General features: G+C 41.0%; 1 protein-coding gene across 1 annotated transcript in view; it reads left to right on the top strand.

Moving 5' to 3' along the window:
- LOC117753428 (A-kinase anchor protein 13) overlaps positions 1–16,933 on the top strand; it is a 110,773-nt gene extending 93,840 nt beyond the window's left edge. The window contains 12 exon segments of the mRNA XM_034571509.1: positions 2,139–2,285; positions 4,331–4,404; positions 5,232–5,276; positions 6,563–6,613; positions 6,860–7,132; positions 10,295–10,319; positions 10,322–10,386; positions 10,388–10,474; positions 10,893–10,964; positions 10,967–11,152; positions 11,155–11,188; positions 14,041–16,933. Of these exon segments, the coding sequence (XP_034427400.1) occupies positions 2,139–2,285; positions 4,331–4,404; positions 5,232–5,276; positions 6,563–6,613; positions 6,860–7,132; positions 10,295–10,319; positions 10,322–10,386; positions 10,388–10,474; positions 10,893–10,964; positions 10,967–11,152; positions 11,155–11,188; positions 14,041–14,093 (1,112 nt within the window). The 3' untranslated portion in view covers positions 14,094–16,933.
- Positions 16,934–17,236: the final 303 nt, after the last annotated feature.

Here is a 17,236-nt window from a genome sequence, read left to right on the forward strand (position 1 = left end):
ATGACCACTAGCTAGGTTAAATAAAAAGTGGTTACTAGCTCAAAAATGTTCACCTTTTTTGCATTATTTGGAAAGTAATCTGTGTGGGAGTTGGATCTCAACAGAGTCGGAGGGAGCAGAAGCTTGAGGAAGATGATGTTTGTGTTTTGGGATGATTTAAAGAGAGCGTGTAGAAAACATATAAGAAGCCAGAGTGTGTTTAAGGATTTCATTACAGCTCTGCTTGGTGCTTTGGCAGCCCCTGTTCATCAAATGTGTATGAGAAGAAAGCAGCGTGAGCTGAGAAGTGAACTGAGAGAGATACCTTATTTTGTGACAAAGAGAGAATGAAGTGTGGGGAAAAGAAGCTGGCTGCATTCTCTGCATATGAAATTGACTTTAAATTTATATAAGCGGGTCTTGAAAAGTAAAACTTTTGCAAAAATACCGTTATAACGAGTATTTCAAGCCTGAGAGTGTCAGAAGTATCCTTAAAACATTTGATCAGGTTGAATCATGAAGAAACTTATCCCACTAGTTTCAGGACAGTTTGACTTTTTCACCTAATGAAAGACTTTTTTTGTGTCCTCATCATTGATGAGAAGATGCAGAAAACACTAGTGTCGTAAATCATTTGCAGTGCAGTGCTGTGTAATCATAAATCAAACATCTCCTGGCATATTAGACGTACCAAGAGCTAACTTGTGTTCTGTGCATTTGCATTTTAAATAATATACACTCACTAAAGCTGGGCTCAGACCACAGGAGTTCCAGGAAGATTTAACCCTGATTCTGTCCCACTGAGAGTCACAGGAGAATTTCTTTGGGAATCTTAGTCAGTGCTGATGTTCGGCCCAGATTATTTGGCAGTGTGAGGGGTTATATGGCCGTTCATCAGCCTCCTGAGCTGCCCACAGAATCACTGGGGCGGCTTTGAAAATGATCTTACATGTTTGATATTTAGGATTGAAAATGGCGATGATCACGTCAATACTGCCACAACAGCCAGTGAGAGAGACAGAGATCGGAAAACATTCTGAGGCTAACAACTGCTAGCATCTTACTGCTGTATGTTAAAGCTATAATAACTGATCTCACTACAGAAATAGATAACTCGTGCTGACCTCGCCTTCCCGATCGTTTTCTCATCCACACTAGTTTAGCCTTCTGCCTGTGTTTATTAACATTGGGGCAAGTTTTCACTTCACGCCAACTCTCCATTTTGCTTACATCTGCTTTCCCTTGAGGTCACTATGACTGATCTTAAAAATATCCTGTGTGTGATTCACCATTTTTTTTCTAATCTTGTATGGACATGATTAAGATTGTAGAGAAGCATATCAGATTCTCCTTATTTTGGTGTTTGGAACCTGATTAAAAACATTCCTGTCGTCGGAAGTCTAGCCTGAAATTCAACAAACTCTTGTAGGTGCCATCTGAGAGAGTTGAATTACGGTAAATCATGTTGGGCTGGTTGAGAAAGTGCACACAAATGCATCTCTTTCACTGATTTCTAAATAATGCTGCAGGAAAAGAAAGTTTGCAGGTTGGCAACTGTGACATTTGTCTGCAGCTCTAATGCAGGAAAGATTTATGAACAAAAGTTGTGAAATGGTTTTCAGCAGAAGGTTTAGCTACAGTATTACAGAATGTATTTTTCGCCTCCTCCCTCTTAAGCCTAGGGCAGTAATTGTCCTTATTTGATATGTGAATTGGCAGGAGTAATGTCATTTCTTCTGCTTTTTCTCCTTATTGAGTTTGACTGTGGATTCACATCCACCATCAACAGCTTTGTTTCTCCTTATTTTCACTGGGGAATTCAGAGTCCTGCACGCTACATATGGATACTGCATATGTATATCGAGAGTATATATTATCTCTGAAGGAAAAGATGTTTAAACTTGTAGTAAAAGAGCTCTCTGGTTCAAACAGATTGCAAATAGTTGCTTAGCAACTGGAGCCTATGCCAGGTTGAGTGCCTGGTGGGATTCATGAGTGCAGAGCTGAAGTGTAACACAGTTAGCCAGGATAATTCACTTACTGACCTGCACATTGTGTGTGTGTGTGTGTGTGTGTGTGTGTGTGTGTGTGTGTGTGTGTGTGTGTGTGTGTGTGTGTGTGTGTGTGTGTGTGTCTGTGTGTCTGTGTGTGTGTGACAGTGGAGACGTTACAGGCACTGGTGAACGGCAGCCTGGGCGGAGCGATGGCCAGTGTCCAGGAAGGAGGAGGGGTGGGGCCGGTGTGTCTGCCGCGTCGCGCCGAGACTTTCGGAGGCTTCGACAGTCACCAGATGCACAGCAGCAAGAGTAAGTCTGCTGCTGCTGAACGCCTTTTGATGTTGTGTTTAACAAATGTGCTGTGAAACAGCACATTTGAACCCTGTAACAGTCCCTGTAACAGTCAACTCACCTGCTGATCCAGACAACTGTACAGGCTCAATGACTTCACTGCAAATGTGCGCTGACACTGCTGGAAGTCCTCCACGGGTAGAAAAGTTAAATATTTCAGTTTTTCTCCTCAAAGGGGTTCTTAGCAGTCAAGTAACAGGATCCACTACGGCTGGCACTTCCCACAAAACCCCTGTTAAGTGCAGTTAGATAAAACATTTTAGACAGAGCCTTGGACAGTAGAGCAGAAGTTTCCAAAGGGGCTCAGAGCCTGGGGCGATACCTCTGAACTGTGGCTCACAAACTCTGAGTGGGACTCTACTGACAGTGTGGCAGATATTGAGCTGTATGATGTCCACACTTTTGCATCAGTACACAACAATATATAGCTTTTCTACCAGTGAAACACTACATTTTACGCATTATTTTGTTTAAGGAGCAGAGATGTTAACAAATGACAATCACTGAATATGATTATATAAATGAGATGATATTAAAAGCAAAAACTCCAATGAACTGCATTAGTAATTGTATTAAAGGAGGATTTAGCAGTGGTGAAGAGATTTGTGTGAGCATGGAGGGAGGGTAATGAAAAGGCAAAGGAAAAACTAAATGTGTATAATAGTATTATAGTAAATAAATGAATATAAGAACAGGCTAAGCATCATTTATAGAAGGGATGTAACATTTAACATTACAAAAAGGGCATAAATGTAGGTCAGCAGTTCTTCATGATGCATTATTTACAAAAATAAAGAATTAGAGCGTAGCCCAGGCCCTTCTGTCCGAGCCAAAGAGGAAACTAACAGAGCCCAACACAAACCCGTTCGTCAGTCTGTTCTTTGTGTCTGAACTCGACCCGAGCCTGATGTTTTTCCAGGTTACAGGCACATGCAGTGTAGAAAATCAAGTAGGTAACCCATTCAGTATTACTTAACCAAGAATCCACACTCTACAGACAACCACTTGGTACAATAATGAACGAGCAGATCTTAATCTTCAGAGAAAGATGACATCAGTTGGTTGATTGTCACCACATCCATTGGCGCGGACTGCATAGGTTCATATATAAGTCAACTGTCTGTCTCCTGATAGCCTGCCCAACGCATCTGTGAGTCGGATGAGCCTTCCACTCTGCAGTAGAGACACTGAATGTTGAATGTAGAGTGAAGACATTTTACATAAGCAGGATCATTTTTAACTTCCAAATGTTTTTTCAGCACCGAAAGAAACTGGCTGTGAATGAAGAGCATATACTATCAGAAATATGAATAAGATGAAGGAGCCAACTTTAATTATCTGTATCATATCTGTTTTACATAAAAGCACATATTCACTATCGTCAGCTGGCACAAAATATGTATAAATATTACACTTAAACAATAAAAAATTGTATCTGAAATTCAGGTGTGATTTTTAGCTTTTCCTTATGATGAGATTATCCGTATCCTTGTGGAGTTGGTTGACATGGGTGTGATCAGCTAGAGAATACCGTTCATATACCTCTTTATTCAGTTATATGCTTCTTTTTATAACTCTCTCTTTTTAATTACACTTTCTTAAAAAAATTTCCTCCTCAAAAATACTATTTTCTTTCTTTAGTTTCCAGCTCTAATCTACCAGCCTCTGGTATTCTCTTTTCCACTTATATAGAACCATATAGAAACACTTTTGACAATGGTCTGTGTTCATTGTTCAGAATTTGTTGTACATCTGCAGTCGCAATTGTGTTGAACACCTATTTATCTACTCAGTGCGGAACAAAATGACCACCTATTGACCATATTCTTTATATAATCATCTCATCAATTGTTCGTGTCATATATTCACATGGTTTCAGTAGTGAGATGATTATTTGTTTATTCCGCGTCTGTTCTCATATTCTCTTGCAGTAAACCTGCCTCTGAATGTGGATTCTTTTCTGCCTGCCTCATCTTTTCTCCTGTGGTTTCCCTTTATGTCAGGTGGAGACAGAGACGAGGGCGAGGATACGGCGGGAGATCTGCGCAGGACGGAGTCTGACAGCGTTTTAAAGAAGGTCAGTTTCTCACCGCCTAATTATTCTTGACTCTGAAGCCGCTACACCCCCACGCCTCAATGAAAACTTGAGGCTGCGTGTGGGGGTGCATTTGTCCTACATTATTAACAATAAATTAAGATGAATTAAGCTGCTTGTCTTCTTTCAGTGAATTAGCCTCTTGACTTATCCTGCCAGGTCCCGTTGCTAATGGCGACCATCAGTTGTGTAAAAATTCAATAGTGAATGGAAATGAATGGGCCACCTTTAGCTGCTGCCACTGTCTGGATGCCTGTCTTTGTTGCCATTTATCCTGCGTATATCCAGCTGCTGGACTGCACATGATTGTTTTCTGAATGTTTTAGTAGAACCAAGCGGCCGCAGTGCGCTGCCTAACAAATGCACTTTTCTTGTCTCTGAGCTCACACATCAGGACATTCGTTGTTATACCAGTGAGAGAAGCTTGATCTCATCCTGGTCTAAAGAGTTAAAGAGCACTACAAGAAGGGAGTGTGTGCAGAAGTCAGAATCATCTTTAAAAATACAATGCAGAGCTAATTTAAGCATTTTTCTATAATATCTACATACTTAACAGTTTTCTTTGTACATGAAAAATAAACAAATTATGGATTCAGCATATTGTAACGCAACAGCTGCAGCACTGCTGTGTAACTGTATCAGCTGTTCATCATCATAGCCAGATACAGATAACATTTTACAGCACACCCACATGTGCAGTTATAATCACATTCCGATTCATACTGTACAGTATGCATCCTCACACACACTCATGGATGTGCATTACTGTGTTCTGGCTGTACTCAGTGTGTGTTTGTGTTTATGTGCAGGGAGGAAATGCCAACCTGCTGCTGCTGCTGAAGAGGAACAGTGAGGTAACACTGACTTCCTGCCCCTCTAATTCAATCAGAGCTTCTATTTACATGGTAACTGTCAAAACTCTGTAGCAAAAACATTGTTTGCAGCATCGATAAACGCATTAGCTGAATAGGACGCTATAACAGCAGTGGTTGTAGTTGCAGTAATATAGATGTTCCAATCAATAGCAGTATATTCAAAATGCAAGGAGAGACACACACTAGAGAGTGAAAGAGAAGTTCTCATGTGAGAGAGAGAACTGAATAATTGCATCTCACAACTGCAGCTGAAACTATGACGTCCGACTGTCTATGTAGATGGTAAAAATGTCATGGACGGCCAATAGCGCTGCACACAATACAATGCACAATGCAGCAATGGTGCAAAACATGAAGAGGTCTCTTATGTTATTATGAGACATGTACAAATATTTTTGGTTCATTATGAAACTGTGGTGGAACAAAATAGAATGTGGTGGGCCGCCACAGTCTAGATAATTCATGAGAAACACTGAAGGATGGTTTTGATCATGTTCAATTCTGTAACCAGTTAAAGAAGAAAAAAAACATAACGTGAAAAAGGTTGCACTCAATCGTATGTATCTTAACTGTTAAAATAAATCACATTTTGTAAAAGTTGTGGGAAGAAATCCACAAAATCAAGCACTTTTTCATTCATTGTAATTTAACACAAAACAAAAGAAAGGTCAAGGAAAAATCCAATAAACAAGACGCTAAAGGGTTTAATTGTGAAATATTAACCTGCAATAGATTCTGGATTTATACAATTTGATAATTATTTTCTCTTAGATTTCTTATATAGAACCCAATGATGTATTTCTGTGTGGTACCAGAACACATTGTGCAGATGGGCTGGTTAATAAATGTTTGTCTGTGCAGTTCCAAATGAACATTCATTGGAGAATTTTGGGTCCTGGTAAACACTGGCAGCAGCTGAACACTCGGCGGCCTGGTCTCTTTGTCGTTGTTTGAATGGAGAAAAGGTCACTCATCATTTTAAACTGAAGTTGGTTTAGTGCTGGATTAGTCTTGCACTATTAAATTCACATTACATGAAATCCACTGTTATTACTGATTAAATGAAAAAGTCGATGTTTTAAATGAAGTGCAGCTACCACTCATGGCATTTTTTAACAAGCAGAGTCGAGGGCAGCAGTAGGCAAAGCAACATTAAAACAGTTTCCTCCTTATACAGCTGAACAGCATTTTTCTGTTACGCAAAAAGAAAAAGAAAAAAAATGTTTTGAGGTTCTGTGATACTCAGTGTCTCTGTTTTCCAACAGCAGGTCCTTCACAGTGTCTCCAATCTGCATCTGCTGCTCAGCGCTCTGCAGGTAAGATGTAACCAATGTGCTCCACATCACACGTGAAATGATGCAACTCTGTGAAGCCTTTAGCTCTCTGTGTGAATTTGAAAACTGAACTATATGTGGACCCTCAGAGTCTGCAATGCTCACACTATGGTGTATACAGAGAAAATGTGAATGTCTCTAATACTTCGCCAAACACCAGGCTATAGCAGGAGTGGTGTGTCTGACTCTAATCTCTGTCGGTTGTGACTCTGGTCCCGTTGATTCCAGGCGGTGGTGGTCCAGCAGGACAGCTTCATAGAGGACCAGCGGCAGGCCCTGAGCGAGCGCTCCTCCTCCTGCACGTCTTTGTCGCGGGCATCCTCGCGGCCCAGCTCCCTGATTGAGCAGGAGAAGCAGCGCAGCCTGGAGAAGCAGCGGCAGGAGGTGGCGTCCCTTCAGAGACAGCAGGCAGCTCATGCTGAGGAGAAGAGGAGGAGGGAGAAGGAGTGGGACATCAGAGAACAGCAGCTGAATGAAAAAGAGGTGCTGGTGCACATACAGGTAACCAAACATCACTTTCTGCTTGTCCTGTGTGTTGTCATGTATGTGTGTTTCTAAGCAGCTGTAATTAACTCCAAGGAGGTTATGTTCACCCCTGTCCACTTGTTTGTTGGTTGGTTTGATTACCATTAAACTTTGGTCCGGATCAGGGATCAGGAATTCTTTAAGACATTGTGAGATTGGGCGTTTTTAGACATTATCACTTATTCCCCAGGGAATAATTCATGGATCTTGATTAAAAATCTGGTATGCTTAGGGAACTAAGGGAGTATGGAGCTGTGGAGGTATCCGCTCTACTGTGTGCAATTCTAGTTGGTTTATTTATAGTTTTTTGGTTTATTTGTTTGTTTATTTGTTAGTGGCATTATGCAACTACAAAACCAATTTCCACCAGACCTGGTGGAGCGATGGATCCTGGAAAGAACCCACAACATCTGTGCCGAAGCATGATTTATGTTTTTTCAATTTCTTTGACTTTTGTTTTATGACAAATAAATCATTAAGGTTCCATTTTCTATTTTCTTTTATAATACAACATGAGAACTAGACAATCATGTGTAGGATTATTTGGCCTTGGTGGAGGAATGTACCATTCTAGCTCTTAATGTGACCCTTGGCATTTTTTAAATTTTACAGTAATTTAACTTTTATTGTATTTACCTCATAAAGGCCATTGGAGCGTCGTGTCAGGAACTCTGCAGTTTGCTTTAGTGAATCTTAGAAGAGTCTTGTTATTGTCTAAATAACAATGACGTATGGGCCACCTATACATTACTGCAGTGCAATTCCTGGTGTCCCTGTTGTTGTGATCAACATCTCACCCGTCACTGGTTGCCTGTTTATTCAAAGTTTATTAAAATAAAAGAATCACATGTTGAAATCGCACCAAATTCAGCTCTGCACTCATTTCATCACCAAACTGATTCACACATGAATGATGTGTTAACTCCAACTGTCATATTTAAATATAGAAAGAAACCACATTTACAGGTAGATGTTACACTATTCGTTATATTTATATATAGAGATTACATAATTTACATCATTAACATATAAACTACGGGTGGGGGTTGGAGGTGAGGAGTATAGGCAAGGGGGAGGAGTGAGAGGGGGCATGTGGAAGGAGGGAGGAGTGGCGAGTGGGTGGGGTAAGAAAGGGGGAAGGAAAAAGGGTGAGAGGTTTCAGGACAAACGTCCACTCATTCCTCTCTTCATTGGAGAGGGATTTGTCTCCTGGTTCAGGAGTTTATCTTCGTCCTCCAGCTGCTCCACCTTTCTCCTCCACTTCCTCTCAACCTTCTCCAGCTCGTTCTCCATCTCACTGAGCTTTGTCCAGGCAGGTGAGGTACGATTTGGTGGAAGTTTGTCTTTCCCTGACTTCTTTCTTTATCAGCTCCTCCTTATGTCGGACCTCCTCCTGGAGGTTCATCCGTTCACGTTTTAGTTTGTGAACGTGCTCCTTTAGAGCCTCATTTCCAGTTTTGACAGTCTCCACCTTTCCGCTGCTCATTCCCTCCGTAGGAGTCGTCCCCAGCCGCAGTCTCGTCTCCAGCCTCTCACAGTCTGCCTGACTCTGATTCAGCTCCTTCTCTTGGAGCATGAGCACGGCCAAGCAATCAATGTAGGCGTTGGTGCGAGTGCGCCTTCACTTTTGATGAGCTTGTTCTTGGTTTTGATCTCATCCTCAAGCCTCCTCTGTATCATCTTGACCACAGCTACCTGCTCCTTCAGAGCCTGTTTTTTTCCTAATCGACCTCCTCTTCGCTGCTCCAGCTTTTTTCAAGCTGAGCCGGCTTCTGTTGCAGACTTGCCTCCAGACTCTCACACTTGGCCTGACACTCGACCAAGCAGTCCATGTAGGCTTTGCTGCGAGCCTGACGTTTCTTGGTCTCTTTTTGTAAGAGATCATCCTTCTCTTTTAGCTGGTCCTGGGGCTGCTCAACTTGTTCCCTCAGAGACGCCTTTCCTTCTGTTAGAGCCTTCATTTCAAGGACGGCTCTAATGAGTTTTGCTCTAAATCTCTTCTCAATGTCTAGTTTCTCCATGGTAGACAAGAAAGAGCAGATCTACTTCTTTATGAAGGTTTGAGGAAACTCGTTCTCATGTGAAAACAGATTTAATAAATAATAATAATTATTATTATTATTATTAACTGGTGCTGCTATTGTTATTAACATCAATATATCTATAAATATCACTCTTGTTATTGTCATTATTCCAGCCAGTCTGACAGAGCGTTGGTTTGACAGTTACACTTCTGCTCCTGGCCTCTCTTTTTTAACTGCTTGAATTTCGTCGAAGTAAGGAATGACTTGCAGTTTGCTTAGATGGGTACTTCTCTTTTAACCTGCTACCACGGTTTGTGGAGATAAAAAGCTGAAGTTATTGCTCTTATACGCTGCAGCACCAAACAGTCAAATAATTGGCTTGGATTCAGAAAAACTCCAAGAGAAGGCAGGGACCGGGCAGAGAAACTGAAGTGGGATGATCTGCTATTAAACAGTTGAAGATCTGCTGTGATACTTCAGATTTCAAGGAAGATGAATGTAAACCACAGGAGGCTATGACTAAACACTGCAGCTTATGGGCTTTTTAGCAGTTTGAAAACTGAACGCATGACTCATTATTTTTTGTCTTTTTTCCCTCAAGGGAAGTTTTTTGTGGAACTGATATTAGTAATGTTGTGTTTGCTATTGTGTGTCTTCCGTTTTTCTTCCTGAGATGTAAAAGGGTTTCATCTGGAGGGACAGGTCACTTCTCTGGGCCCTTAAAGGGATAGTTTCGGGGGGAATCAGTGTTGCCGCCAAATCCAGCAGTATGGAGGCCTTTATGTTTTTTGTCTGTTATTACGTTTGAAGAATGGTCACCATTTACTTCAATTGTATTGGACTTGTCTGCAACGCTGTTTACCCCTGAAACTCCAAAAGTGTTTTGTAGACTCAAACACTTCACCCTCCATCGGTGGTGGTGGTAAAGGCGATAACACTAGTTGATACTTATATTAACTTTAAGAACTGATTATTGCAGAGGCCATTTTTCAGATTTATCAGACTTATCCTAATCAACAGAAACAATGATAGACTACCTTCCTTTTCAGTCTGAACCATGCTGTGTCCTGCATAATTTAAATAGATCTATCAATGCACCTCTCTACCATTGCAGGAGGAGGAGGTACAGAAGCAGCACAGAAGGTGGAGGACGAGAGGCGGGAGCTGCAGAGAAAGAAGGAGGAGTACCAGAAAGACCTGGAGAGGGCTGAGGGACGCACAGAGGAAGCTGGAGAGGGACAGGGAGGCCGTGCAGCGGCAGTTCGACAAGATGGAGGAGCACCGTCTGGCTGAGGTAAGCAGGACACTTGGAAATCATAACAATAATAATAATCATATGATTTGTTGCTCCCTGCAGAAGAACAGCCTCTTCTGTTGCCCCCTCTGCTGCAGAGGATCACTTACTGAACCGAGCCGGGAAGGATTCAGTGTTTTACTCAGTGGCACTTCAGCTGTTTTTTTTATGGATGCCCATATTGGAGGCTTAAATTCAAGCACTCTTGGCGTGACACACAGCAGATTTAAATTTCTAAGTTTTTCTGCCAAAACTTTCTTTTCTTCTGCCATTAAAGTATTTTCTGGAAACATTTGAGCTCATATTTTATTCAAGATATGCTTGCACAAACATTAAAATTAGCTTATCTCTTCCATATTAATTTGCAGATGTAGACAACAGCTGTTTAATCTGTCTAATCTCCTTCTTTTACCTCCAGAGGACTCCCTCTACGACGTCTGATGAATCCCAGTTCCCCAGCAGCTCCCAGTCTCTGGAGGCGGACCCCACTGGAGCTCTTCTCCTCCTCCTCCTGCTCCCTGCCCCAGGCTGCAGCCCCAGCAGTCCAAGCCCAAAGGAAAGGGCCTCAATCCCTTCACCTTATCCTCCACCAACTCCAACCTCAAGGGCGACAACCAGATCTCGAAGAGCCTTCTGCAGCTGGCCAAGAGCAAGAGCAAAGAGGGGAAGGAGAAGAAGAAGAGAAGGGCAAAGGAGGGAGTGCACAGACGGCAGGTAGAGAATGAAACAGAGGGAGGGTTAGGGTGGATTTACATTTAGTATTTAGTGTCTTACATTGAGCGAGCAGTGTGGCGTGAGAAAAGAGGTGGCAAATAATCAGCCAAAATAGTAGGTGATGGCTTTGACTTAGATTTCTGGCAAAAAGCCTAAAATTCAATAAGTATTTGACTCTTGTTCTGAAACTATTGCCTTTAAAAGTTTTATGAAATTGAATTTAGTTGTATCTCATTTTCTTATTGGAAATAGTAGATAATACTGTACGTTCAGAAAGATTAAAAACCTTAAAACCAGTTTACAGTGTCAGTGACGTCTCACACAAGTGCATTAACAGTAAACAAATGCAAAAGTGACATCACAACAAAAAAAGCCACAGTAGCACAACCACAACAGAGGTGAGTGACAGTGGATGTTGAGTGAAACGAGCAGAGTGACTTACTGCAGTCAAGGGAGCTGTTGTGTGTGAAAACACAGTCAGGTCAGTTGCTGCTTAAAATCTGATGCTTATCTATATGAGTTGTTACGGTACAGGTGCTCGGAAGAACACAAACTTTTTAACTTTTTGTGTGCTCCAAGCATCGGTCACACCTCAAATAGACAAGCATCACATTTTCAGCAGCGATGGACTTGTCCAGGCTTTTGCAAACGGTGGCTCACTTGACCACAGAAAGTAACTCTGCTCATTGATTGGATTGGACGATCCAATCAATTGATTGGATTGGCCCATCAAACCTCTGGTAAGTGGACGACTCGCTCTCCCCCCTGAGCCACAGCCGGCCACAAAATGTGTCCTGACAAAGTTTAATGTGTCTGGAATTTTTATTTGTGCTTAACTATGCGTGACAAAACCTATAAAATCATCAGCATTACACTTTCAATAAAGCATCTGTATCAAATCCACATGACACAGAGAAATATGACTTCACCGACCGTTAAACAGTTTAATCACTAGTAGTACAAATCCCAGCTTGTACAGCTTCTCATGGGCGTACAGTCTGCTCATGTATTTTAAGGAAACGTGGCTTCTGAGTGTCAGCTTGCATTAATTTGCTTCTTTGTCCTCTTTATCTCATTGTAAATGTTACCACAGCCCACGCTGCTGCACAGTTACAGCACAACAACGGTACCACAAAGTCAGACTCTTCATTTTATCCAGCTAACTTAGGGCCTAACTTTCTGTTATTGCGAAGCTGGTACACTTTTATCCAGGGGAAATCACCATGGTAACCTCTGCTGCATGGCTGACATCAGAGGATGATATTAAAATGTGTCAACAGCCCAACTACTGATCAATCAAATCATTCAGCATAATGGTGAATGTCCACTTTTAGAACGACTGGTCGCTGAAGTAAATTTTTTATATTGAAGAGTTTTAAATCTGGAACCAGGCCGACCAACTACAAAATGAAATTGACCATAAAACATTTGATTCAGAGCAAAAAGAAAATGAAAAAAAGGCAAAGTTACAAGGACTGTCTACATAATTATTTTAAGAGTGAAGAAATACACCCTACTTATCCCATGACCAGTGCAAACCCACAAGCTGTCCCTCACTAACACTGTATTCCAGTACATGACCTGCCTTTTTTTGATTTTCACCTTCAAACTCTTTTCCTCATCTCTAAAAAACACAGCATTTTAGAAATAGAACTAACGGTCGCTCTGTGATAGAAGTTATGTAACGCTGAAGTATCTGATTGTAGCTGATATGATTTCATGGTTGTGGTCAATATTTCCATGGTAACAGCGAGCTCCATGAATCAGAGACATCGCAATTACTCCTGAGGATTGTGGGTAGTGTAGTATTTCTCCTTGACATCGCGAATAAAACATGTTTTTCTCAAACGCAGTTGATAGCTTGTGGTCTATATTGGATGGTTAAAATATTATGGTTGATATTCTAAACCTCTTTTCGGAAGATGTTACTTTTTTAGAACCACGCTGTTGAACTGTTTAGGAAAACTAGGGTCATCATTCCTACAGGAACCCGACAGGGACAAAAAGGATTTAAATTATGGTGACAAATACTAAAAAGATGTTCTGGTTTGAAAAAAGTGTTTCGAATAAACAGAGGAAGAGTTAATTCCAATAAATACATATTCAATTCACAAAGATTCCTTTCCTCAGAATAGTTTTGATGCTTTTCCTATTCTTACTCTTACTCTCCTCACAGTTACTGCAGCTCAGAGTAACATGAGGAGACTTTGTACTGATCATTACAAATAAAGACTAACCCTGATGTCCTTTATAAAAGCAATGATCCACACACTTGTTAAATATTTCAGATTGACCTAATCAGGCATTGACTACTACTACTACTCTCCTGTCTGGAGTGTGTCAGTAATTTCTTATAAGCATCACATATTCATAATAGTTTGTGCATCATCAGACAACTTGAGTGTTTCTGCAGCTGTTTCACCACCATGCACAACTATTTTTCTTTTTTTCCTGATTGTGAGCAGCTTGCTCATTTTCGTGGTGATTTTCATCATAGAGAGAATAAGGTGGATCAGCAGCACACACAAAGGAACAGGATTTCCTTTTATTTGTTTTGAGTAAATCTTAGATAAATATGAAAGAATAATACAATTCTGGATATGAGACTCTGGCTCTCACATGAGCAGTGAGAACAGCTACGTTGAGCCGCTCACTGAGGCGGCTTCTGTCCAATTCTTTAATGGAGCTCGATGACGGCGCTGTGAGCTCTGCTTAGGGTTCAATCAATATGAAGCAGGTAGATGCTGCTCACTAAACATCCCCAGAGAGTAAACATTACAACAGAACCCACTCTCAGGAAGATTCGTCTCTTGGGACGATTGACACTGACTCTACTCTTCTCCTCCTTACAGACGACCAGCACCGCCCCGAGCCTCCTCTTGATGGAGAGATCTTCTTCTGCTGAGAGAAACGGTACCTCCTCATCATCATCATCATCATCACCATCAACCCATCATGCCATTCTGACATCCAGAGGAACATGTTCTTGCTAAGTAGTAGCACACGATGCTGCAGTGTACTACCAGGCTTTTCAGCACCTTTCAATTTTCATTGAAAAGACTCATTGTTCACTTCTCTTAATTAGATCATATAACAGATTAACGTCACATGCAAAGGTTTTTAAAACAAACACAGCGTTTTTTAGTTTCTGGAAAGAAGCATATTTTTGGGGATTCTGTTATCGTATGCAAATAGGCCCACATACACTCACAGCTTATTAAAATAGGAACCATGGATTAGCTGTGCACATTTAGATAGTCTTTGTCCAAAAACCCTGTTTCCTTTTCCAAAGAAGTCATTATGATTTCTTCTTTTTGAAGAAAAATATGCTTTTGTGACAACTCACAGTGAAAATGTCTCACAGTGGGTTGCCTCAGCATCTCCACCAACTATCCTGACTGCCTTGTCATGGTTCTCACGCCCTCAGCCTTCTTTCAGCAGTCCGTCCTGGCATCAACACCAAATCGCTGTTGATATAAGTTTAAGAATCATGGGGATTTAACCTCTGAGAAACAGACACATCCAAGTGCAAGTTGAAACAGATGAATGTAAACGTCGCAGTGGAAACGCCTCTCTCCTGATCACCTTCATTAATCATAGAGGCCTGAAACCACATCTGCCGAAACTTTGTGTCCTAGCAACAGTTCCCCATGTTTGTTCCAGTGATTCTTTCCAAAGTGCTTCTGTATAAATCCACACTGAAAGAAAAATGGAGCCTGACATTCCTTTACACGCAATTTGAAAAGCAGATGTGATTACTGGCTCTAACTTTGTCTCCAGTTTTCTAAGCGCTGATAACTTCAGCACTCCTTGACAATGATTTGATGCCATCAATCACGATCCTCTATGAGGTTTTATTTAGTCAAATCGTGGATATCTCCATTCTGGAGTGAAACCCTTCGTGTCTGTTTTTCCCAGACTTAACAGCAATGAAAGGATTGAGCCATATCTGCCTGTGTCTAATGCTCAATTCATATCTGTTAGTGTGTTGTAGAGCCTTGGACGGATATTAGCTTGATCCTCGCTTTATCTGCTTGTCAATGGGCTTTTTATGCAGCCCTCATCTTTCATCTGAGCGCCGACAAGTGCAGGGTTTTCTTCATGTTTTTAATTGCATGTGACTGCAGGTAGCATACTGATGGCCTCTCTCTGTTAAATAGTTTAACTTTCTCTTTCAATAGACTGGCTAGACGCACACGTCAGATAGTTTTAGGAAGTGGAGGATGCAGCTGGTTAGTGAAAAAGAGAAGGGACATTATCTAAAACCACCAGAATATGGTACCTGTTCCTGTTCTATGACGAAAATCATTTCAAATGAGTCAACACACATCAGTGTTGTTAAGCACTCTTGGTCCTAACATGTTGATGTATTTAATCAGTATGAAAGATCTGCATTGTATACTACGGAGTATAATAGAGCGCTCTGACGCTCATGAAAAGCAACAATGATCCAAAGCAAGAAAATTTGTTTAAAATACATTAAGGATGATGCAGTTAGTGTAGAATTTTAAAAGGGGCTTGTAGCTTTTATGCTATTTTTCCAAGGTGACCTGTCTGACCTGTTAAACATTTGAAGCCCCACTGAGCCCGGAGTGGGCCACACAACTACCTGCTGGACAGGTAGCAAATAAAAACTGAACATGATGGGGAAAAAAAACGACTCTTTCCGTTGAATACAGAGCAGCGTCAATGATCTGCTCTTTACTGCCTCTTTGTCTCATGTTAAGTGCTGATTGTTAACTCGCTGTCCGTGCTGAGGATTTGACTTCACGTCCAGGCAGTTTATTATAGTGTGTCTTCTAAGAGGCTTACAGGGCCAGCCAATTAGTTGCTTCATGTCTTTTGTTTATGGCTTTGGTGTAATCCTTCCAAAGAAACAGAGAGGAATGGGCTTCTCTTTTCCTCTGTTGCTTTAGGTGTCATTTGACCACTAGGGAGCACTGCACCTTTGACTAAATGAGACCCGTCTCTTACACAAGAATAACAACTAAAAGTGTGGTTTTTTTTAATTCTTTTTCCTTTTTTTAAATATTCTCCCTACTATGCAAAATTGACATATTTTTCTCAGCCGGTCATTGCCATACAGAGATAATGTGATGAGCGTGGGTTCTCACATTCTGACATTTTCCCCCACGGCATTTATAATTGACTGCAGAAACAAATAAGTTGTCAGAGATTGTAATTGGTTATTCAGTGAAACCAGTCAGCAGCAGCTTTAATGTGGGGGGGGGGGGGGGGGGAGCTCTAACGGTTGGAGGGAGCGACCGGGCAGAACCACAAACCTCTCTCTGTAAGGGACAATCAGCAGACGCGAGTCAGGAAAATGAACTCCTTCCCCGATGATGATAGGCCTGTCCATGAGATGAGTGTGTCCATCAGGTGAACCCTGCGTAGCCTTAAATCTTAACAATAAAATGCACTAGAGTAGAAACTAGCATCTTCTCAGGAAAGAGAGGAGAGCTTTTATACCTCGGCTTTGAAACGAAGGAAATGTTTGTACTATAAAAATAAAATGGTACACAACTGTTTTATTCTCAACATTGTAAAAAAAAAAAAAGGGCAAATGTGTAAATATGATTTCTGTATAAAACAAATCAAATGTAAAAAAATTGAATTGTTCCATTTGTGATTTAATGCAACATTTTGTAAGAATGTTTTATTTATGTTTTATTCTCACCCTTTGGGTGATAAACAATGTAAAGTCACATTTCACTCATAATAAAAAATAATAATGAACATTTTAAATGGTTGTTGTGTCATCATTTGTCTCCTGTAATCCAGTAATCTTATTCTAATTTAATTGCTACATAAGCAATACTTAATATATTGTAATCAAAAACTGTGTTACATTAGAATGGTAAATCAAGACTTTTCTAGTCTTGATGACTCAAAGCGCTTTACAGAACAGTTTATTCCCATTCGCACACCATTCATACTTTGCATTTATGGAATTTTTTTCCATAAGGGGCAATTCGGGGTTCAGTATCTTGCCCAAGGACACTTCGGCATGCAGGATGGGGAAGACTGGGAGCGAACCGTCGACCTTCT

This window comes from Hippoglossus hippoglossus, chromosome 3 (genome assembly GCF_009819705.1).
Source record: "Hippoglossus hippoglossus isolate fHipHip1 chromosome 3, fHipHip1.pri, whole genome shotgun sequence".
NCBI lineage: Eukaryota > Metazoa > Chordata > Actinopteri > Pleuronectiformes > Pleuronectidae > Hippoglossus > Hippoglossus hippoglossus.